The sequence below is a fragment of the Coregonus lavaretus genome (genome assembly GCF_964263955.1).
Source record: "Coregonus lavaretus genome assembly, chromosome: 34".
In the NCBI taxonomy this organism is placed as follows: Eukaryota; Metazoa; Chordata; class Actinopteri; order Salmoniformes; family Salmonidae; genus Coregonus; species Coregonus lavaretus.
The window spans coordinates 14,574,647-14,599,044 of record NC_140021.1 but is presented as its reverse complement, the minus strand read 5'-3'; the positions used below and the strand labels follow the sequence as shown (position 1 = coordinate 14,599,044).

At 42.6% G+C, this 24,398-nt stretch overlaps 1 protein-coding gene across 1 annotated transcript in view; it reads right to left on the bottom strand.

Moving 5' to 3' along the window:
• Positions 1-24,398, bottom strand: part of pola1 (polymerase (DNA directed), alpha 1) — an 88,975-nt gene that overhangs the window by 34,506 nt on the left and 30,071 nt on the right. The window contains exons 27-29 of the mRNA XM_084152248.1: positions 984-1,016; positions 618-710; positions 216-421 (exon numbers count right to left, since the gene is read on the bottom strand). Of these exons, the coding sequence (XP_084008374.1) occupies positions 216-421; positions 618-710; positions 984-1,016 (332 nt within the window). The remainder of the gene's footprint in view (positions 1-215; positions 422-617; positions 711-983; positions 1,017-24,398) is intronic.

Here is a 24,398-nt window from a genome sequence, read left to right as displayed (position 1 = left end):
AAGGTTAGCATCTTTAAGAATCAGGTCATTGATTAACATTGCAATGACTGAGGGGAAGCAGCCAGAGCAAGGTCTGAACCAGCAACCCTGCAGCTACAGCAAACACACAACCTCCTGTGCCAAAATGGTTGAGACCTCTTGGCATAATCCAAGAGGAAAAAGGGGATGAGTGGAAATACAGTATATAGCGTACTCCAGTTGACGAGTCCACCTACTTGCCACACTCCTTGGCGAGGTCACACCAGTCCCTTCTTACGATGTCCAGCCCCTTGAGTTCCTGCTTGGTGCTGTAGCGGCCGTCCCCCTGCGGCTCCACCACCAGGGCGGCGTACTTCTTCTTCTTCAGCAGCAGCAGAGACTTGAACACCCCGTCGATGTCAATCTCCAGGAGCTTGTAGAGCTTGTTCACCTCAGCTTTCACCTGGGGGAAGACACAGGCAATATCAATATCTCTTTATCCATCTGGCCTTGTGTTTTCTCTCTATTCCACTTTCCATGCCTTTATCTCACCATCAACCCACCCACCCAGACAATCTAACTCTTGGAGTTTGATTACGATGGAGTCTCTTGCTCTAGACCCCTCTATTTCTCCTTCCCTCCCGCCTCCCTTTCCTTACCTTGTTTCCTAGTTTGTAGACCTCCTCCAGACTGGAGCTGTTGGTGTTGATCATGATGGAGTCTGTGTCACCGTAGATCACTTCCAGGTTCATCTGACACACACAGGAAGTCAGGGGTCAGAGGTGAGGACTGGGTTCTAAAGTAGGACTGGGTTCGAAATGGTACGCTATTCCCTATTTAGTGCACTACTTGGCCCTGGTTAAAAGAAGTGCACTATATAGAAAATAGGGTGACATTTCGTGCGCACCTAGCTCTTGGTCATCAGTAAGGATATTGTTACATTGTTCTTTCCAACATGGCCATGTGGTGACTACTGGTGGCGGTATTCCATTGATCAGTTAGGTTTAGAGTACAACAGCACTCACCTTCTGAACCATGTCTTTGGTGTGCATCAGGATCTAAGGGAAACACAGGACAGAACATCATTAAATACAAAAGCACTCAAATAGCATAATGAACTGTCAAGTAGGGCTGTTGCGGTGGCCGTATTACCGCCACACTGGCAGTCATGAGTTATGACCGCTGTCAAATTCCACATGACCGTTGGAGTCACGGTAAACTCCTAGTATGCACTCTGGACATGAGTTGGTAGTACCCAACTCACTAACGATCATCAGGTCGCTAATGGCCCGGTACTCAGTGCTCTATTGTCCCTCTAACCCCTCTGACATCAATGCAAATTAAATTGAATATCACAAACATTTAAAAAACTCACCATTACGCAAATTTTTTTTTTTTTTACCTAACTGTGTTGATACATTTCAAGAAAGAAGTTCAACAATAGGTTGAAATTCAGTAGAAAACATGGTTGTTGTGGATGTTGTTTCAAAGCCAAAACAACACTAATGGACAGCGCTTTCTAAGGTGATGATTAATTCAAAGCATTTAAGACGTTGCATGTAGAACATCCATACGCATATTAGAGCTTACGCATACACATACCTATATATGAGCTCAAGCCTTAAAAAAACAAAACGGAATTGAAATAATGATTGTGCCGTTATACCGCATATGTCTAGCCTATACTCTAAAATAAAACATTATAATCACCTTTGAGTGTGACTGTATTATTATGCATACTGGATGGACTGGTTACCCTATGCTATGCTCCAAACTTTCTATGCATGAGTCTGGGAGAGAACGCATAGGCCTAGGCAATGCTGTTGGTTCATTAATTGTGTAGGGCGGCTTACAGAGTTAGTCTACAATTACAGTGAATTTGTATTTGATTTTGAATAGCCTAGGAATAGGGCATTTTTTATATTTTAATAATGAACAGGCTGACATTACCTTTAGCTACAGAATATCTCACCACAGTGAGTTTCCATCTCTTCCTCTCTTCATTCCTTTCTCAAACGCGCAGAGATAGGGGTTGTCAACAGTTTAATTAAATATGTTTTTGTTGTGAAAACATGTTACTATCAATGTTCCCAAAAATACTTCACTTGGTTTCCCAAATTAAGCACTGGGTAGCTGCAGGTACATGGTTGAAGTTCAGAGTTTGGGCGGAATATCACCTGTCGAGCAGCGAGAGGCTGCATGCTCCTCAAACAGTGGTTGATGCATGAAGGGAAATAAGTGTTCTTATAAGCCAAAACATTTCTATATGCAATCACGTGTACAAGCAGAGTTTTGATGGTTGCCACTAAAAAGAGGAGGATCCCAGCTGCTATTTAGGCCTCTTTCTCAGCTGCTCCACTTTAAAACCGGAGTAGCCTACCCAGCATGATTTAAACTGCAGGAAAGCGGCCTCCATTCGCTATTGGAGTGCATACGGATGACGTCTTTTTCCCCCTGCCCCTACCATTTTGATAATGGGCCATTCTAAATTGAAACAAATTTCACATATTAGTAGATGAGAGTAAATTGAAAATAGTCTGATGAGTGAAAATATGATTACCTCATGAGAGAATACAGCCTGGGTCAAGCAACAGAGCGCAAGCTTTTCATTAGACTTTTTCCAAATAGTCAATAGTCGCATCATGCAACCCATATAGGTTTTGATTTCTAAGACATTTTAAGATTTGTATCATTCACAACTAAATTGGCCAAATAACTAAATCTAGCGTATAGGACCTATTTCTAATGATCACTTAGCCACTTCATATACGAACTCACTCAGAAACAGGAAAAATATTATTTCTATTTTATTCAGTTTCTATTATCTTATTCTTACAATAAAATCAGAATATAAAATAATGGCACAGGACTTATAAGCATATCCTGTCAGCTAAATGAACTAGCCGACAGCCTTTGGCAAGGCGCATAGCCAGATAGCATACAGTACAGGTCGACTCATTCAGTTCTTCTGAAATACATTTTCTTCATACCATGTTTCTTTAGACCTGCCTAAAATAAATAATGGATTTATTGTGATGGTGTATATTGAATGGATTTATTAGACTTTTAAAATGTAGACGTTCCAAAGGCACGCATAAGCAGCGTGGAGGCCTGGAGATGCTACACATGTTTATGTTAATTAACCGTCAATTACCGTGAGACCGGCAGTCACTTGCATAACACTAACCGGCTGACAAAATTTCACGACCGCCAAAGCCCTACTGCCAATAAACAAAATCATGCACTTCTCTCACACACACACACAACAAAAGGAGGCCAATTAGGAAATCAATTTACATTTAAGTCATTTAGCAGACGCTCTTATCCAGAGCGATTTACAGGAGCAATTATGGTTAAGTGCCTTGCTCAAGGGCACATCAACAGATTTTTCACCTAGTTGGCTCAGGGATTAGAACCAGCGACCTTTCGGTTACTGGCACAACGCTCTTAACCACTAAGCTACCTGCCGCATATTATTAATCATTCACATTGTTCAGGGTTTTTTCTGTATCAAAAAGGGGCTTAGGTGGTGGGCATGTCAGGGGGTGTGACAATGGGCACGACTGAATTTTAGAGAAGATTTGAGGACCCCCATCTTGGGGGTGTAGAGAATTATTGTATTATTTCTACCCATTTTCCATGGAGCTGAGAGAAAATGTTATAGTTTTAAATATCCAACGCAGCCGTTTTTATATTGATATCAAATAATTTTGGGGAACAATTAAGTACCTTACTGTGATTGTTTTTTATTAAAATGGTCAAAAAAGAAACAAAAATAGCTTCTTAGCAAAGAGCAATTTCTCAAGCAAGAACTCTGCTAGGACTCTGGGAGTGGTCTGAATTGGGAGGAGAAAACTGAAAACTAGCTGTTCTTGGCAGAGAGTTTAGGAACTTTTTCTTATTTGTCTATTAACTATGTGATGTCCCCAGGCGAACAAAACTCCATCCCACCAAAACAAGCAGAAATTTCAGGCTGTCTTTTTAATCCATTAAAAAACAAACATTAACAGAGCATTATCATAACTTTCAAAATTTCACAGTATTATTCCAACCTCATGTGGAAATATACGGCGCATTCGCAAAGTATTCAGACCCCTTTACTTATTCCACATTGTTACGTTACAGCCTTATTCTAAAATGGATTTATTTTAAAATCTCAATCTACACACAATACCCCATAATGACAAAGCAAAAACAGCTTTTTAGAAATGTTTGCACATTTATAAAAAATAAAAAGCTGAAATATTTACATAATTATTCAGACCATTTACTCAGTACTTTGTTGAAGCAACTTTGGCAGCGATTACAGCCTTGCGTCTTCTTGGGTATGACGCTACAAGCTTGGCACACCTGTATTTGGGGAGTTTCTCCCATTCTTCTCTGCAGATCCTCTCAAGCTCTGTCAGGTTGGATGGGGAGCGTCGCTGCACAGCTATTGTCAGTTCTCTCCAGAGATGTTTGATCGGGTTCAAGTCCGGGCTCTAGCTGGGCCACTCAAGGACATTCAGAGACTTGTCCCGAAGCCACTCCTGCGTTGTGTTGGCTGTGTGCTTCGGGTCGTTGTCCTGTTGGAAGGTGAACCTTCGCCCCAGTCTGAGGTCCTGAGCGCTCTTGGAGCAGGTTTTCATCAACGATCTCTCTGTACTTTGCTCCGTTCATATTTCGCTCGATCCTGACTAGTCTCCTAGTCCCTGCAGCTGAAAAACATCCCCACAGCATGATGCTGCCACCACCATGCTTCACCGTGGGGATAGTGCCAGGTTTCCTCCAGACATGACACTTGGCATTCAGGCCAAAAGGGTCAATCTTGGTTTCATCAGACCAGAGAATCTTGTTTCTCATGGTCTGAGTCCTTTAGGTGCCTTTTGGCAAACTCCAAGCGGCGGTCATGTGCCTTTTACTGAGGAGTGGCTTCCGTCTGGCCACTCTACCATAAAGACCTGATTGGTGGAGTGCTGCAGAGATGGTTGTCCTTCTGGAAGGTTCTCCCATCTCCACAGAGGAATTCTGGAGCTCTGTCAGAGTGACCATCAGGTTCTTGGTCACCTCCCTGACCAAGGCCCTTCTCCCCCGATTGCTCAGTTTGGCCATGTGGCCAGCTCTAGGAAGAGTCCTGGTGGTTCCAAACTTCTTCCATTTAAGAATGATGGAGGCCACTGTGTTCTTGGGGACCTTCAATGCTGCAGAAATGTTTTGGTACCCTTCCCCAGATCTGTGCCTCGACACAATCCTGTCTCGGAGCTCTACGGAAAATTCCTTCAACCCCATGGCTTGGATGCTCTGACATGCACTGTCAACTGTGGGACCTTATATAGACAGGTGTGTGCCTTTCCAAATCATGTTCAATCAATTGAATTTACAACAGGTGGATGTGACGAGGTGTGAATGAAGGAGTCAGGCGCAGGAGGTAAAACACCGAAGTCCAGAGTTTATTCAGTTTACATAAATAAAACGCACCCAGCGTCAAAACGAAACTATCACAAAGGAAATATTCCACCTTGGCAATAACAGCTCAACCGAGCTACTCGCTCTCACAATGAAACAATCACTCACAAAGACAAGGGGAACACTTATACACATACTAATTAGGGGAATGAGCACCAGGTGTGTGTGATTGACAAGACAAGACATGACAAGTGGAGTGGTGAGAATGGGATCGGCAGTAGCTAGTAAACCAGTGACGACGAACGCCGAAACCTGCCCGAACAAGGAGGGGAGGCAGCCTCGGCGGAAGTCGTGACAGTGGATTCCAATGAAGTTGTAGCAACATCTCAAGGATGATCAATGGAAACAGGATGCACCTGAGCTAAATGTTGAGTCTCATAGCAAAGGGTCTGAATACTTTTGTAAATAAGGTATCGGAATCTCAAAACCTGTTTTTGCTTTGTCATTATGGGGTATTGTGTGTAGATTGATGATTTTGTATTTATTTATTTAATCCATATTAGAATAATGCTGTAACGTAACAAAATGTGGAAAAACTGAAGGGGTCTGCATACTTTCCGAATGCACTGTGTGTGCCCAATGATTTCAATGTCAGAAAAATCCCTGTTATTGCATCTTTGTGTGTGTGTGTGTGTGTGTGTGTAAAGCCTTGGTGATTTGCTATTAAATGGCGGATAATTGGCTAATAGGGCTATTAGTCATGCTGCAACGGGCCTTCAAACCCAGACAGCGAGCCTAATGACTCCTAATGGCTTCAATAGCCAACAGAGTGAGTGACGGACCAGAGTGTGGGAATGAGAAAACAGATGAAGCGAGCGAGAGAACGAATGGAGCTGTGCTCAAATGGGGACGAGCATAGAGAAAAAGAGAACAGAGTGAAACCAAGAGTGAAGAAGTGTCTGTTCAAATGCATCAAGGAAAGGTGTAAGAGAAAGATGGACAGAAAAAGGAAAAGAGAGCTTGAGGGATAGATGGACATAGTCTTAAGAGAGACATTAAGGCACAGTATGTACGTTTATGAGTGCCTGTGTCCTCTGTAGCAGAGGGATCCTAACAGGTGGGGGTTGAGTGTGTGTGTGTGTGTGTGTACGGTGCAAGGATGAGGGATGCTAATCTGGGGGTAAGAGTAAGAGTGACTGGGTGCAGTGTGACCTGACATCAGCAATCTGTCAATTCACACACACACCCCAGGGTTTCTGTTAGCCAGTAGTAGCCTGCTTTTGGCTGATAAAAAAACCGAAAGGTGATAAATAACATTTCCACTGGCCATTTGTCCGGGAGACAAAAATTACATCACAAAATAATGCTTTTTAACCTATTCAATTCTGAAAATACCAGTCGATGTAAATACATGCTTATCGGTCGATGGGTTAATTTGCATAAGTTAGTGGAATTAAATTGGCATACAGATACACAGCCTAGTTTCAGTTTAGAATCTGTCAGACAGCGCTTGAATTGCTGCTACAGCTTGCTGCTGGAGTGAAATGTGTTTTACAAGCCCAATCATTAAGGAACAATTCTAAATTAAATCACGTTAAAAACTGTTTTGAAAGCCACGATTTAAAAAAGCTACTATTTGTATTTTTTCTCAACTGGTAATCGAAGCGCACTTTCCATTCGCCATTGAAGTGCATATAACGGTAGGCAGGCATCAGAGCGTCACACCACTTTGCAATGAGCTGGAGGCAGTATGAATTTTGAAAACATATACGGTACTTAATTGTTTGAAACGTGAACATTTTAGTACATGAGGCATGTTTAATTTGCTTCAAAGTAGCCTAGCCAAAATACGACCAAACATGGAGGCAATTATTTTATAAAGACTTCCATATGCCATTGAAACCAATAGCCTATTTCTCTTATGTTCTATTGGTTTTCAAATTAACTTTATTTCATTGTCCTGTAGCCAAACGCACAATGCTAGTCATATTAACAACCCATGCTAGTTGTTGCATTTTTAGATCTCCCCTCTTTCTACATTTCTAACAAATATTTTCATCTCAGTCTCATGAAACCGCTCAAGTGAGGAGCGCTTTTGACAACGGTGTTTTCCTGATAATTGCATTATGGAATTAACATTCACGCATAGCCTACTGCCTTGTGCGTATTGCTGTGCTTATGTGAAGAAAATAGTTTTCAACATTGTAAGCTAAACGTTCATATTGGTTGCATCAGCCTCATTGCTGTTTTTATTGTATATTTTATGTAGCCTACGCCTACTGGTTGTATGAATTTGGGATCCATCGTCCCACAACGGTCCCCGAATTTGTTTGGAATAGGCTATTTCTTTCTCGCACAGAACGACAAGCTGACCAATAGAATAGGTCAACTTTTCTATTATAGGTGATAAAAGATTGACAGAGTAGTGATTTTGCTGTTCGTTACTCGTCTTGTTGGCTGAGGAAAAGTAAACGTGGACAGATACTCTAACATCTTCAAATTCGCATCGGATTTCAGTAAGGAGCACGCATGCAGTTGCTTCCTCAATTTGCATGTTCTGTTAAGATGAATTACCATAATCTAAAATATGATTTCTGTCATTCTGAGCACCGTGGGTGGACGCCCTAATCAGGCACCCAATGCATATGCGTCCGGTAAATTAAAATGCTGCAGGTCAAATGTCAGGTGCCACATTTTCCTAACGGAAACCCTGACACACACACTTCTAACGGAAACCCTGACACACACACTCAACCCTCCGCAGGGACAAGGACATGGCTATTTGAGACCAACAGCGTGGGGAGAGGAGAGGTTACGAGGGGTTTCCCCTCCCTGAAACTAGAGTGGGACTTAAGCTTTATGGGCTGCTACATACCTCCGATACAGGAAGGAGGGAGATGTGGAGAGGGGGGGAGGGGGGGAGGGGGGGGGGGTTTGAGTAATTACAGCACAGCCTCGTCCATTAGAGACTACCACCAAGGTCATCCTACATCACATGCACATGGACGTGCAGACACATGCCTAAGAAGGTAATATTGTGCCTAAAAATGTCAAAACAGGGAAGAAAGAAAGGCAGACGGATGAAAAGAGGAAGGGAAAGAAAGTAGTGGTAGGAATAAAGCAGCTGAGATTAAAGAAAGAGGTGGAGCGAGGGAGAGGTGGTGAGGCAGTATTGATGTAAATGATGCGTGGTCTGGTCGTATTTAGCCAGTTTTCCATCTGCTGTCAGTGACGACAGGATGGACCGCTCAAGGAGGCACCCCACTAAAAGACTAGTCATTTGACCATGACTCCGGAATTTGTGTGTGGTATCCAAACCGACGACTGTACTGTACTAACCACCGCACATAGCACACACACAGTGTGAAAATATTCACACCCCTTGACTTTTTCTTCAATTTGTTGTGTTACAGCCTGAATTTAAAATAGATTACATTTAGATTTTGTGTCACTGACCTACACACAACACGCCAATGTCAAAGTGGAATTATGTTTTTAGAAATGTTTAACAATTAATTAAAAATGAAAAGCTGAAACGTCTTGCGTCAACAAGTATTCAACCCCTTTGTTATGGCAAGCCTAAATAAGATCAGGAGTAAAAATCTGCTTAACGAGTCACATAAGTTGCATGGACTCACTCTGTGTGCAATAGTGTTTAACATGATTTTGAATAACTGCCTCATCTCTGTACCCCACACATATAATTATCTGTAAGGTCCCTCAGTCGAGCAGTGAATTTCAAACACAGATTCAACCACAAAGACCTGGGAGGTTTTCCAATGCCTCGCAAAGGCAACCATTGGTAGAATTTTTAAAAAAGCAGACATTGAATATACCTTTGAGCATGGTGAATTTGATTATATATGATTTGGTATTGATTACACTTTGGATAGTATATCAATACACCCAGTCACTACAAGGATACAGGTGTCTTGAGGCCAATGGTGACTTTAAAACAGTTAGAGTTTAATGGCTGTGATAGGAAAAAACTTGAGGATGGATCAACAACATTGTAGTTACTCCACAATACTAACCTAAGTGACAGTGTGAAAAGGAAGCCTGTACAGAATAAAACTATTACAAAACAGCCCTCCTGTTTAGAATAAGGCACTAAAGTAAAACAGCAGAAAATGTGGCAAAGAAATTTGCTTTATGTCCTGAATACAAAGCTTTATGTTATGTTTGGGGCAAATCCAACACATCACTGAGTACCACTCTTCATATTTTCAAGCATGGTGGCGGCTGCATCATGTTATGGGTATGCTTGTCATCGGCAAGGACTATGGAGTTTTATAGGATAAAAAGAAACGGAATAGAGCTAAGCACAGGCAAAATCCTAGAGGAAAAACTGGTTCAGTCTGCTTTCCAACAGACAATGGGAGACAAATTCCCCTTTCAGTAGGACAATACCCTAAAACACAAGGCCAAATATACACTGGAGTTGCTTACCAAGACGACATTGAATGTTCCTGAGTGGCCTAGTTACAGTTTTGACTTAAAAATCAGCTTGAAAATCTCTGGCAAGACTTTAAAATGGCTGTCTACCAATGATCAACAACCAACTTGACAGAGATTGAAGAATTAAAAATAATAATAATGTGCAAATATTGTACAATCTAGGTGTGCAAAGCGCTTAGAGACTTACCCAGAAAGACTCACAGCTGTAATCCGTGCCAAAGGTGATTCTAACATGTATTGACTCAGGGGTGTGAATACTTACAGTACCAGTCAAAAGTTTGGACACACCTACTCATTCAAGGGTTTTTATTTATTTTTACTATTTTCTACATTGTAGAATACAGTGATCACTCGCCACTTCGCGGTTCACTTATCGCGGATTCGCTATTTCGCGGATTTTCATAATGCATTTTTTTTTTTTTTTTGGTGCATTGTGCTCTGCATTCTGATTCGCTAAAAACTCACTCCCGCTTCTTGTATCAAAACATGCTACGAATTGTGCTATCATTTTGTCGTCTCGTGCAGTTATGTGTACGTACATAAAACAGCTTGGCAAATTTACATTAAGTTGGCCAAATTATCTTGTAATTTCGAACATCTTCTAAACCCATAATGTCGACGAAACGGCCTACACGTGAGTCACTGTATTTGTATACATGTAATAGTTGCTAATTGTAAAAAAAAAAAAGTTTTCTATTTCGCGGATTTCACTTATCGCGGGTCATTTTCGGAACGTAACCCCCGCGATAAACGAGGGATTACTGTAATAGTGAAGACATCAAAATTATGAAATAACACATATGGAATAATGTAGTAACCAAAAAAAAAAGTGTTCAACAAATCAAAATATATTTTAGATTTTAGATTCTTTAAAGTAGCCACCATTTGCCTTGATGACAGCTTTGCACACTCTTGGCATTCTCTCAACCAGCTTCATGAGGAATGCTTTTCCAACAGTCTTGAAAGAGTTCCCACATATGCTGAACACTTGTTGGCTGCTTTTCCTTCACTCTGCGGTCCGACTCATCCCAAACCACCTCAATTGGGTTGAGGTCGGGGTATTGTGGAGGCCAGGTCATCTGATGCAGCACTCCATCACTCTCCTTCTTGGTCAAATAGCCCTTACACAGCCTGGAGGTGTGTTTTGGGTCATTGTCCTGTTGAAAAACAAATGATAGTCCCACTAAGCCCAAACCAGATGGGATGGTGTATCGCTGCAGAATGCTGTGGTAGCCATGCTGGTTAAGTGTGCCTTGAATTTTAAATAAATCACAGTGTCAAATCAAATGTTATTTATAAAGCCCTTTTTACATCAGCAGATGTCACAAAGTGCTGTACAGAAACCCAGCCTAAAACCCCAAACAGCAAGTAATGCAGATGTAGAAGCACAGTGGATAGGAAAAACTCCCTAGAAAGGCAAAGCACCCCCATACCATCACACCTCCTCCTCCATGCTTCACGGTGGGAGCCACACATGCGGAGATCATCCGTTCACATACTCTGGGTCTCACAAAGACATGGCGGTTGGAACCCAAAATCTCAAATTTGGACTAATCAGACCAAACGACAGATTTCCACCGGTCTAACGTCCATTGCTTGTGTTTCTTGGCCCAAGCAAATCTCTTATTCTTATTGGTGTCCTTTAGTAGTGATTTCTTTGCAGCAATTCGACCATGAAGGCCTGATTCATGCAGTCTCCTCTGAACAGTTGATGTTGAGCTGTGTCTGTTACTTGAACTCCGTGAAGCATTTATTTGGGCTGCAATTTCTGAGGCTGGTAACTCTAATGAACTTATCCTCTGCAGCAGAGGTAACTCTGGGTCTTCCATTCCTGTGGTGGTCCTCATGAGAGCCAGTTTCATCATAGCGATTGATGGTTTTTGCGACTGCACTTGAAGAAACTTTCAAAGTTCTTAAATGTTCCATATTGACTGACCTTCATGTCTTAAAGTAATGATGGACTGTCGTTTCTCTTTGCTTATTTGAGCTGTTCTTGCCATAATATGGACTTGGTCTTTTACCAAATAGGGCTATCTTCTCTATACCACCCCTACCTTGTCACAACACAACTGTGTGGCTCAAACGCATTAAGGAAAGAAATTCCACAGATTAACATGGCACACCTGTTAATTGAAATGCATTCCAGGTGACTACCTCATGGAGCTGGTTGAGAGAATGCCTAGAGTATGCAAAGCAGTCATCGAGGCAAAGGGTGGCTACTTTGAAGAATCTAAAATGTATTTTGATTTGTTGAACACTTTTTTGGTTACTACATGATTCCATATGTGTTATTTCATAGTTTTGATGTCTTTACTATTATTCTACAATTTAGAAAATAGTAAAAATAGAGAAAAACCCTTGAATGAGTAGGTGTGTACAAACTTTTGACTGGTACTGTATATATGGATGATTTATAAAGCCAGGCACATTTAACAGTTAGGCTATTGATTATAGACCTAATTAAGTTGGAGTCTCCCCTCTCCTCAATGTTCTTAGACAATTAGGCTAAGGCAAGTGCTGTTTCCTCGTGTCTGCTGCTGCTGCCTCCGCCGCATACAGTGGGGAAAAAAAGTATTTAGTCAGCCACCAATTGTGCAAGTTCTCCCACTTAAAAAGATGAGAGAGGCCTGTAATTTTCATCATAGGTACACGTCAACTATGACAGACAAATTGAGGAAAAAAAATCCAGAAAATCAAATTGTAGGATTTTTAATGAATTTATTTGCAAATTATGGTGGAAAATAAGTATTTGGTCACCTACAAACAAGCAAGATTTCTGGCTCTCACAGACCTGTAACTTCTTCTTTCAGAGGCTCCTCTGTCCTCCACTCGTTACCTGTATTAATGGCACCTGTTTGAACTTGTTATCAGTATAAAATACACCTGTCCACAACCTCAAACAGTCACACTCCAAACTTCACAATGGCCAAGACCAAAGAGCTGTCAAAGGACACCAAAAACAAAATTGTAGACCTGCACCAGGCTGGGAAGACTGAATCTGCAATAGGTAAGCAGCTTGGTTTGAAGAAATCAACTGTGGGAGCAATTATTAGGAAATGGAAGACATACAAGACCACTGATAATCTCCCTCGATCTGGGGCTCCACGCAAGATCTCACCCCGTGGGGTCAAAATGATCACAAGAACGGTGAGCAAAAATCCCAGAACCACACGGGGGGACCTAGTGAATGACCTGCAGAGAGCTGGGACCAAAGTAACAAAGCCTACCATCAGTAACACACTACGCCGCCAGGGACTCAAATCCTGCAGTGCGAGACGTGTCCCCCTGCTTAAGCCAGTACATGTCCAGGCCCGTCTGAAGTGCATTTGGATGATCCAGAAGAGGATTGGGAGAATGTCATATGGTCAGATGAAACCAAAATATAACTTTTTGGTAAAAACTCAACTCGTCATGTTTGGAGGACAAAGAATGCTGAGTTGCATCCAAAGAACACCATACCTACTGTGAAGCATGGGGTTGGAAACATCATGCTTTGGGGCTGTTTTTCTGCAAAGGGACCAGGACGACTGATCCGTGTAAAGGAAAGAATGAATGGGGCCATGTATCGTGAGATTTTGAGTGAAACCCTCCTTCCATCAGCAAGGGCATTGAAGATGAAACGTGGCTGGGTCTTTCAGCATGACAATGATCCCAAACACACCGCCCGGGCAACGAAGGAGTGGCTTCGTAAGAAGCATTTCAAGGTCCTGGAGTGGCCTAGCCAGTCTCCAGATCTCAACCCCATAGAAAATCTTTGGAGGGAGTTGAAAGTCCGTGTTGCCCAGCGACAGCCCCAAAACATCACTGCTCTAGAGGAGATCTGCATGGAGGAATGGGCCAAAATACCAGCAACAGTGTGTGAAAACCTTGTGAAGACTTACAGAAAACGTTTGACCTGTGTCATTGCCAACAAAGGGTATATAACAAAGTATTGAGAAACTTTTGTTATTGACCAAATACTTATTTTCCACCATCATATGCCAATCAATTCATTACAAATCCTACAATGTGATTTTCTGGATTTTTTTTTCTCATTTTGTCTGTCATAGTTGACGTGTACCTATGATGAAAATTACAGGCCTCTCTCATCTTTTTAAGTGGGAGAACTTGCACAATTGGTGGCTGACTAAATACATTTTTTCCCCACTGTAGTTCTCAATCCCAATATGCTGGATAACTTTGCTCTTATGCACATAGCAATACAGGGAAAGGCGCAATTCTACGGCGCACTGAAGATTGTTTCAGAACCACGTACAGTGACCGTATCCAACGCGGGAGAAAGCGCATGTTATAGAATATTAGATTTATTAGTGTTGCACCATTATTTTTACATAATATAACCATTTACAATTTTAGAGTGATGGACTGTGCCATCCCCGTGGCCTCTGCAATGGATTAGTCCACTGATACAGGCTCGAATCAGACAGGTGTCTTGTGCACCATGGAAAAAATAATGCGACTGCTCGACTAAAGAAATCTCAGTCGACCAACAGCCTATAGACCAGTCGACTAAATGGGTTCAGCCGTAGTGTAGATGGGTGAGATTTTGTATTTATTTAATCCATTTTGAATTCAGGGTGTAACAAAATGTGGAATAAGTGAAGGGGTATGAATACTTTTTGAAGGCACTGTAGTCCACACACACAACTGAACAACGCCACTCATGTTACAGATAAACAACTAGTAGTGGTGCCACAGAGACAGATTCATTATGATAGTGTAGTTTTGTGAAGATCGACTATATATATCTATTTTCATTGTGTCTTCCCCTAAACTGCAGTATCCATTGCTCTCTAACCCGCTATACTCCCTCTCTCACCTCCCTTCTCCACTTCACTCTACCTCTCCCCCATCCCTCCCCGCTCCCCTCCTGTCAGTGTATAATTAGTCTGGTCAGTAAATTAGCAGCTGGCTGACGGGCCCTCCTGCGGTGCCAGGGGCAGGAGCACAGACTTGAAACCTCTTGGTAACGAATGACGTACACAGGGTCAGGCTGGGTTTTACAGGCTGTCACTAAATGGGAGGTCAGAGTTCAAACCATCACAGAGGATTATACAGATACACCCAGGGAAAGACTTGAGTTGTTCAGACTGCGAAAAGGTAGATATGGAGAGGGTGGAGGTGGCAGGGAAGGGAGAGAGAATAAATGGCAAGAAGAGGGAAAGAAGAAGAGATGCAAAGGGAAGGAAGAAAGGAGTGCAATGAAAGGAGGAGAAAATGTATGGAAGGTAGGATAGGAAGTAACTGATGGATAAAGCCTATGCCCTAATCGATCAACAGTCAAGGCACTGGCAGTCAAAATATGCATGTCCCCTTAACACATTTCCTCACCCAAGACACCAAAGAGTCATTTGCTCAGTCAACCTGAATTATGCGCCCCCTACCCCAGCACACACAGCCCGCCCAGATCAGAGGAGGTATGTTAAGCCCTGTCAAAGAGCAGACACACACACAAACAAGCACACACACTACACAAGTGACACACACACACCTGTCCTAGTGGATGCCTTGGCAGTGCGGTCATGTGTAATCTCAAGAGTAAATCTGTTGTAAATCCAGGTCTGATTTAATACAACCACCTCACATCAAATCAAATGTTATTTGTCATGCTTTGTAAACAACAGGTTGTAGACTAACAGTGCAATGCTTACTTAAGAGCCCTTCCCAACAATGCAGACAAAGAAAATACAGAAATAATAGAAAAGTAAAACACGTAATAATAAATACACAATGAATAATGATAACTTGGCTATATACACAGGGTACCAGTACCGAGTCAATGTGTAGGGGTACGAGGTAGTCGAGGTAGATATGTACATATAACTAGGAATTAAGTGACATAATAAAAAAGTAGCAGCAGCGTATGTGACGAGTCAAAAAAGTTTGTGCAAAAAGAGTCAAAGCAGATAGTTAAATAGTTAACCATATAGCTACCCGGACTAACTATTTAGCAGTCTTATGGTTTGGGGGTAGAAGCTTTTCAGGGTCCTGTTGATTCCAGACTTTGTGCATCGGTACCGCTTGACGTGCGGCAGCAGAGAGAACAGTTTATGATTTGGGTGGCTGGAGTCTGAACATTTAGGGCCTTCCTCTGACACCACCTGGTATAGAGGTCTTGGACGGCAGGGAGCTTGGCCCCAGTGATGTAATGGCCTGCACGCACTACCCTCGGTAGCGCCTTGTGGTCGGATGCCAAGCAGTTGCCATACGAAGCAGTGATGCAGCCAGTCAAGATGCTCTTAATGGTGCATCTGTAGAACTTTGAGGAGCCGAGGGCCAATGCCAAATCTTTTCAGCCTCCTGAGGGTGAAGAGGCGTTGTCGTGCCCTCTTCACGGCTGTGTTGGTGTGTGTGGACCATGATAACTCCTTAGTGATGTGGACACCAAGGAACTTGAAGCTCTCGACACCCTCCACTACAGCCCCTTCGGTGTGAATGGGGGTGTGCTCGGCCCTCCTTCTCCTGTATTCCACGATCAGCTCCTTTGTCTTGATGATGTTGAGGGAGAGGTAGTGGTACTGGCACCACACTGCCAGGTCTCTGATCTCCTCCCTATAGGCTTTCTCATAGTTATCGGTCAGCAGGCCTAACACCGTCGTGTCGTCAGCAAACTTAACCTGTTTAAAGGTCTTACTCATATCGGCTACAGAGAGCGTGATCACAGTCGTCCGGAACAGCTGGTGCTCTCCTGCGTGGGTCAGCGTTGCTTGCCTCGAAGCGAGCATAATGGCATTTAGCTCATCTGGTAGACTTATGTCACTGGGAAGCTTGCGGCTGGGTTTCACTTTGCAAACTAACATGGAGTACAAGCCCTGACACATCTGACGAGCGTCAGAGCCGGTGTAGTAGGATTTGATCTTAGTCCTGTATTGCCGCTTTGCCTGTTTGATGGTTCATCGGATGTAGACGGATTTCTTATAACCATGGGCATTAATTAGGAGTTGGTCCCCCCCTTTGCTGTTATAACAGCCTCCACTGTTCTGGGAAGGCTTTCCACTAGATGTTGGAACATTGCTGCGGGGACTTGCTTCCATTCAGCCACAAGAGCATTAGTGAGGTCAGGCACTGATGTTGGGTGATTAGGCCTGGCTCGCAGTCAGTGTTCCAATTCATCCCAAAGCTGTTCTATGGAGTTGAGGTCAGGGCTCTGCGCAGGCCAGTCAAGTTCTTGCACACCCATCTTGACAAACCATTTCTGTATGGACCTCGCTTTGTGGACGAGGGCATTGTCATGCTAAAACAGGAAAGGGCCTTCCCCAAACTGTTGCCACAAAGTTGGAAGCACAGAATCGTCTAGAATATCGTTGTATGCTGTAGCGTTTAGATTACCCTTCACTGGAACTAAGGGGCCTAGCCCGAACCATGAAAAACAGCCCGAGACCATTATTCCTCCTCCTCCAAACTTTACAGTTTGAACTATGCATTGGGGCAGGTAGCGTTCTCCTGGCATCCGCCAAACACAGATTTGTCTATCGGACTGCCATGAAGTATACCTCTCCCAACGTGACTATTTGTTAAATACAGGCATATTAGCAGCAAATCCCTCTATTTAGGAAGATGGAGGAGTGTGCAACAATACATTATATTGCAAAATGAACCCGTTGTCTTATTTGTGTGGCTTTGTGGAAACTTCGGGAATAGCTCTCAGATTAGCCAGTCATGTCATGATCACCAGGTTGATACAGGCGAGCACATCAGCGGTGAAGCCGTGTTTAGCTATAGGTCCTGTATAGTCAGATAACTATATAGTTGGTTGTTTTGTTTCTTCCTAAGTAATTCATATGGAAAAGACCCAAGCTGATTGCTATAGCTAGTCCCAGCTTCGTATCTAATCAGCTAACAAGATCTAACTGTAGTTGTCTGTCAGACAAGAAAACAAGAGTTGTGGCAACATTGTGCTTTGCTCGCGACGCTGCCACTTGATCGTCTCACTCCCCCCCTACAAATACAACCAGCTAACTAAGTCTGACCCTGGGTCCTGAAGTGTGTGTACCATATATAGCCTTTACGCTTATAATCTAACCTTGCGGGTCCTCTACGAACATATTTATTAAGGTATTTTTGTGTGCTCTAAGGCTGGGCGGTATACCGTATTTTACTATATACTGGTATTGATGCACGGACCGGTTTGAGTTTTTACTTTACCTTCTATAACAGTATTTCAATGTTTGGTTTGTTAAATGTGATCCGCAACTCCGGCGCTTATGTCAGTTTTTATAGTTTAATCCGTTTGCTACTTGAGTCGTCTCCCTCCCTCTCCTGCTGCTGCATGCCTCTAACCACACCAAGCCCTGTCACGTCACTCAAGGAGAGAGCAGTTGCTCGACCATGGAGTCACGAGCACTTTCTTGCCATTCATTCTGCATGGTCAGATGGATGCAACAATGTTGGTGACATGCTGCTTTATGCAAGCGTTCTATACATGATTAGTTTGTGTATCTTACTGTTTGCAAACTAGTATCTGCTAGTTTGTATTTTCTGTTGCTAAGATACAGTGGGGAAAAAAAGTATTTAGTCAGCCACCAATTGTGCAAGTTCTCCCACTTAAAAAGATGAGAGGCCTGTAATTTTCATCATAGGTACACGTCAACTATGACAGACAAATTGAGAGAAAAAATTCCAGAAATTCACATTGTAGGATTTTTTATGAATTTATTTGCAAATTATGGTGGAAAATAAGTATTTGGTCACCTACAAACAAGCAAGATTTCTGGCTCTCACAGACCTGTAACTTCTTTAAGAGGCTCCTCTGTCCTCCACTCGTTACCTGTATTAATGGCACCTGTTTGAACTTGTTATCAGTATAAAATACACCTGTCCACAACCTCAAACAGTCACACTCAAAACTCCACTATGGCCAAGACCAAAGAGCTGTCAAAGGACACCAGAAACAAAATCGTAGACCTGCACCAGGCTGGGAAGACTGAATCTGCAATAGGTAAGCAGCTTGGTTTGAAGAAATCAACTGTGGGAGCAATTATTAGGAAATGGAAGACATACAAGACCACTGATAATCTCCCTCGATCTGGGGCTCCACGCAAGATCTCACCCCGTGGGGTCAAAATGATCACAAGATCGGTGAGCAAAAATCCCAGAACCACACGGGGGGACCTAGTGAATGACCTGCAGAGAGCTGGGACCAAAGTAACAAAGCCTACCATCAGTAACACACTACGCCGCCAGGGACTCAAATCCTGCAGTGCCAGACGTGTCCCCCTGCTAAAGCCAGTACAAGTCCAGGCCCGTCTGAAGTTTGCTAGAGTGCATTTGGATGATCCAGAAGAGGATTGGGAGAATGTCATATGGTCAGATGAAACCAAAATATAACTTTTTGGTAAAAACTCAACTCGTCGTGTTTGGAGGACAAAGAATTGTGAGTTGCATCCAAAGAACACCATACCTACTGTGAAGCATGGGGGTGGAAACATCATGCTTTGGGGCTGGTTTTCTGCAAAGGGACCAGGACGACTGATCCGTGTAAAGGAAAGAATGAATGGGGCCATGTATCGTGAGATTTTGAGTGAAAACATCCTTCCATCAGCAAGGGCATTGAAGATGAAACGTGGCTGGGTCTTTCAGCATGACAATGATCCCAAACACACCGCCCGGGCAACGAAGGAGTGGCTTCGTAAGAAGCATTTCAAGGTCCTGGAGTGGCCTAGCCAGTCTCCAGATCTCAACCCCATAGAAAATCTTTGGAGGGAGTTGAAAGTCCGTGTTGCCCAGCGACAGCCCCAAAACATCACTGCTCTAGAGGAGATCTGCATGGAGGAATGGGCCAAAATACCAGCAAGTGTGTGAAAACCTTGTGAAGACTTACAGAAAACGTTTGACCTGTGTCATTGCCAACAAAGGGTATATAACAAAGTATTGAGAAACTATTGTTATTGACCAAATACTTATTTTCCACCATAATTTGCAAATAAAATCATTTTTTTTCTCATTTTGTCTGTCATAGTTGACGTGTACCTATGATGAAAATTACAGGCCTCTCATCTTTTTTAAGTGGGAGAACTTGCACAATTGGTGGCTGACTAAATACTTTTTTCCCCCACTGTAATTAGTGTTAGCCACTAATGATAATCGCTCGTAGCTGGCTAGCTAGCTTGCTAAATGTACTAAGTCAGAGCAAACGTAGCTAGGTAGCTAATACTGCCTGGTACCAGTGCTGGTGTAGACCTAGATAAGCATGTTTGTGCAAAGAGATCTTATCAGAGAGGAATAGGTGAAGCATGAATATGTTGGCTAGCTAGCTACCTAGATGAAGTAAGAAAACATTTACATTTTACATTTAAATTTTAGTCATTTAGCAGACGCTCTTATCCAGAGCGACTTACAGTTAAGTGAGTGCATACATTTTTTACAATTGTTATAATTGTTTTATACTGGCCCCCCGTGGGAATCGAACCCACAACCCTGGCGTTGCAAGCGCCATGCTCTAACAACTGAGCTACACGGGGCCCTACAACATGTAATGTAACATCTAAATTAGGGTCACCTGGAAACCCTGTCTAAGCCGGGGGAAGGGGGTGGGGTTCTACAAAGCTATATGAAATTGTTTTAAGAAGGTCATACCAAGGATCATTTAGCTATTTAATTTGGAATTTTAAGACCCCTTTTAGTATCCCAAAAATATATAAAAATGATTTGATTAAAAATATTTTTGGGCCTTCCTGCTATTACCCCATACAAACGTACTGAATAACAGATTCACTACAAGGAACAAAAGATAGCCCCCCCAAAAAAATCTAAAGGAAGTTTGTTCTGAAGTGTCTGTCCTATAGCTGAGAGATAAGAAAGATCAGGGGGAAAAAAATTTCACATGTATTTAACCTCTTATTGTTGGCACTAAACAGTCTCCATACACAGTACATTTTACTCATTTACATTTACATTTAGCAGACACTCTTATCCAGAGCGACTTACAGCTAGTGAGTGCATACATTTTTTCATACTGGCCCCCCGTGGGGTAGGCTAGGACATCAATATATATACACATACACACACACACACATATATATACACATTACACACATACACTACCAGTCAAAAGTTTGTACACACCTACACATTCCAGGGTTTTTATTTTTTAAAACTATTTTCTACATTGTAGAATAATAGTGAAGACTTCAAAACTATGAAATAACACATATGGAATCATGTAGTAACCAAAAAGGTGTTCAACAAATCAAAATATATTTTTATTTGAGATTCTTCAAAGTAGCCACCCTTTGCCTTGATGACAGCTTTGCATACTCTTGGCATTCTCTCAACCAGCTTAATGAGATAGTCACCTGGAATGCATTTCAATTAACAGGTGTGCCTTCTTAAAAGTTAATTTGTGGAATTTCTTTCCTTCTTAATGCGTTTGAGCCAATCAGTTGTGTTGTGACAAGGTAGGGGTGGTATACAGAAGATAGCCCTATTTGGTAAAAGACCAAGTCCATATTATGGCAAGAACAGCTCAAATAAGCAAAGAGAAACGACAGTCCATCATTACTTTAAGACATGAAAGTCAGTCAATACGGAACATTTCAAGAACTGTGAAAGTTTCTTCAAGTGCAGTCTCAAAAACCATCAAGCGCTATGAAACTGGCTCTCGTGAGGACCACCACAGGAAAGGAAGACCCAGAGTTAACTCTGCTGCAGAGGATAAGTTAATTAGAGTTAACTGCACCTCAGATTGCAGCCCAGATAAATGCTTCAGAGTTCAAGTAACAGACACATCTGTTCAGAGGAGACTGTGTGAATCAGGCCTTCATGGTCAAATTGCTGCGAAGAAACCACTTCTAAAGGACACCAATAAGAAGAAGAGACTTGCTTGGGCCAAGAAACACGAGCAATGGACATTAGACCGGTGGAAATCTCTGATGAGTCCAAATTTGAGATTTTTGGTTCCAACTGCCGTGTCTTTGTGAGACGCACAGTAGGTGAACGGATGATCTCTGCATGTGTGGTTCCCACCATGAAGCATGGAGGTGGTGGTGTGATGGTGCTTTGCTGGTGACAATGTATGTGATTTATTTAGAATTCAAGGCACACTTAACCAGCATGGCTACCACAGCATTCTACAGCGATACGCCATCCCATCTGGTTTGCGCTTAGTGGGACTATCATGTGTTTTTCAACAGGACAATGACCCAAAACACACCCCCAGGCTGTGTAAGGGCTATTGGACCAAGAAGGAGTGTGATGGTGCTGCATCAGATGACCTGGCCTCCACAATCCCCTGCCCTCAACCCAATTGAGATGGTTTGGGATGAGTCGGACCGCAGAGAGAAGGAAAAGCAGCCAACAAGTGCTCAGCATATGTGGAAACTCCTTCAAGACTGTTGGAAAAGCATTCCAGGTGAAGCTGGTTGAGAGAATGCCAAGAATGTGCAAAGCTGTCAAGGCAAAGGGTGGCTATTTGAAGAATCTCGAATATAAAATATATTTTGATTTGTTTAACACTTTTTTGGTTACTACATGATTCCATATGTGTTATTTCATAGTTTTGATGTCTTCACTACTATTCTACAATGTAGAAAATAGTAAAAATAAAGAAAAACCCTTGAATGGGTAGATGTAATAAACTTTTGACCGGTAGTGTACGTGTTCACCTTTCCACAGAGGGTCAAATTAGTGTGTAGGCCAAACTGTTCGGACGCTACAGACAGAAGTTGGCAGATTGTCTGTACAGAGTCCCAAGGCGCATGTGGGGGTCGTGGAGCAAAACGGATAACACCATCGTGTTCGTGAGAGTCTCATCTTTCCATAGAGGGGCCATACTAGTTTTGTAGGCCAAACCGTTCGGACGCTACAGACGATTGTATGAGAAGACAGATTTTCTGGATGTCTCATGGTCTGACAAACACCGCTCTAGCTCTGTCACCTTTCACTGCAGATGAGGACGTGCGACATCGGCAGATGCGGTGGATATTTCTCTTGCTTAAACTGAATAAATAAATGTGTCCGCAGGGGAGTGGACATCGACTCTAGGGGGTTAAAGAAGAGGTTGTGCTCTTTAAATCTAAGTTACCTTGTAATTGTCATTTGTTCTTTGTTTTTGAGCTATGTCTGTTTAAAATGTGTGAGAAAATTAACTTTATCTTGAAAATTCTCAGTAATCTACAGCAGCATTCTAGAGTTCTATTGGGGTCTAAAGGGTTAACAAGGCGACATTAACTTAACTCCTCCTATAATTTTACTGGATTGGTTGAACACTACAGAAGACAACCTCCAAACTGTTTTTTTTTATTCTCGTAAAGACCAGAATGTGGAGGATCTAGTTTCAGGCATTTATTTTATGCCTGGCTACATTAAATTAATTGAATCTATCAGCAATCAAAAACTCGCAATTTCTTGGCTTGCAATGTCTCGCAACTTCAGTAAAGCAGGGCCCATCATCAATGAATAGGATAGGATATGCAACAGACCGAAGACTGAACACACACCCGCATTATTAGCGAAGAGAAACAGCAGGGGTGTAATCATTAGTCCAAACAGTTTGTAACTAAAATGAGAGTTTCTATCGGACAAATTCAGGTAGGCCCCTCGTTTCATTCCATTTGTTTCTGTTCCGAAACATTTTTGCAACAGAATCGGCGTAATACGTGACTCGTTTCAGGAAACTAGGCATGTATGTCGCATGTCACTACTTCACAGGAGAGGCATTTGAACGTAAACATTATTTATCAAAATGTGTTTTTTTGGCCGAAATGTGTTCTGGAACATGTGAACTTTTATGTGCCATAAGAACAAACTTGTATGCCATCTGTAAATAGGAATAAAATTGTTAAATTACGAGCCTAGTTGGTTTAGCCATGGAAAAACAAATCAAATCTTATTTGCAACATGCGCCGAATACAACAGGTGTAGACCTTACAGTGAAATGCTTACTTACAAGCCCTTAACCAACAATGCAGTTTAGAAAAATAAGTCCCTCGACTTCTTGGCGCTGACGGAACCATGGATTACCACTGAAAACACTGCTACTCCTACTGCTCTTTCCTCGTCTGATCATGTGTTCTCGCATACCCCAAGAGCATCTGGTCAGCGCGGCGGTGGCACAGGAATCCTCATCTCTCCCAAGTGTACATTCTCTCTTTTCCCCCTGACCCATCTGTCTATCTCCTCATTTGAATTCCATGCTGTCACAGTCACTAGCCCATTCAAGCTTAACATCCTTATCATTTATCACCCTCCAGGTTCCCTTCAATGAACCTGACGCCTTGATATATCCTTTCCTGAGGATGGCTCACCCCTCACAGTTCTGGGTGACTTTAACCTCCCTACGTCTGCCTTTGACTAATTTCTCTCTGCCTCCTCCTTTCCACTCCTTTCCTCTTTTGACCTCACCCTCTCACCGTCCCCCCCTACTCACAAGGCAGGCAATACGCTTGACCTCATCTTTACTAGATGCTGTTCTTCTACTAATCTCACTGCAACTCCCCTCCAAGTCTCCGTCCACTACTTTGTATCCTTTTCTCTCTCGCTCTCCTCCAACACTACTCACTCTGCCCCTACTCAGATGGTAATGTGCCGTCGCAACCTTCGCTCTCTCTCTCCCGCTACTCTCTCCTCTTCCATCCTATCATCTCTTCCCTCTGCTAAAT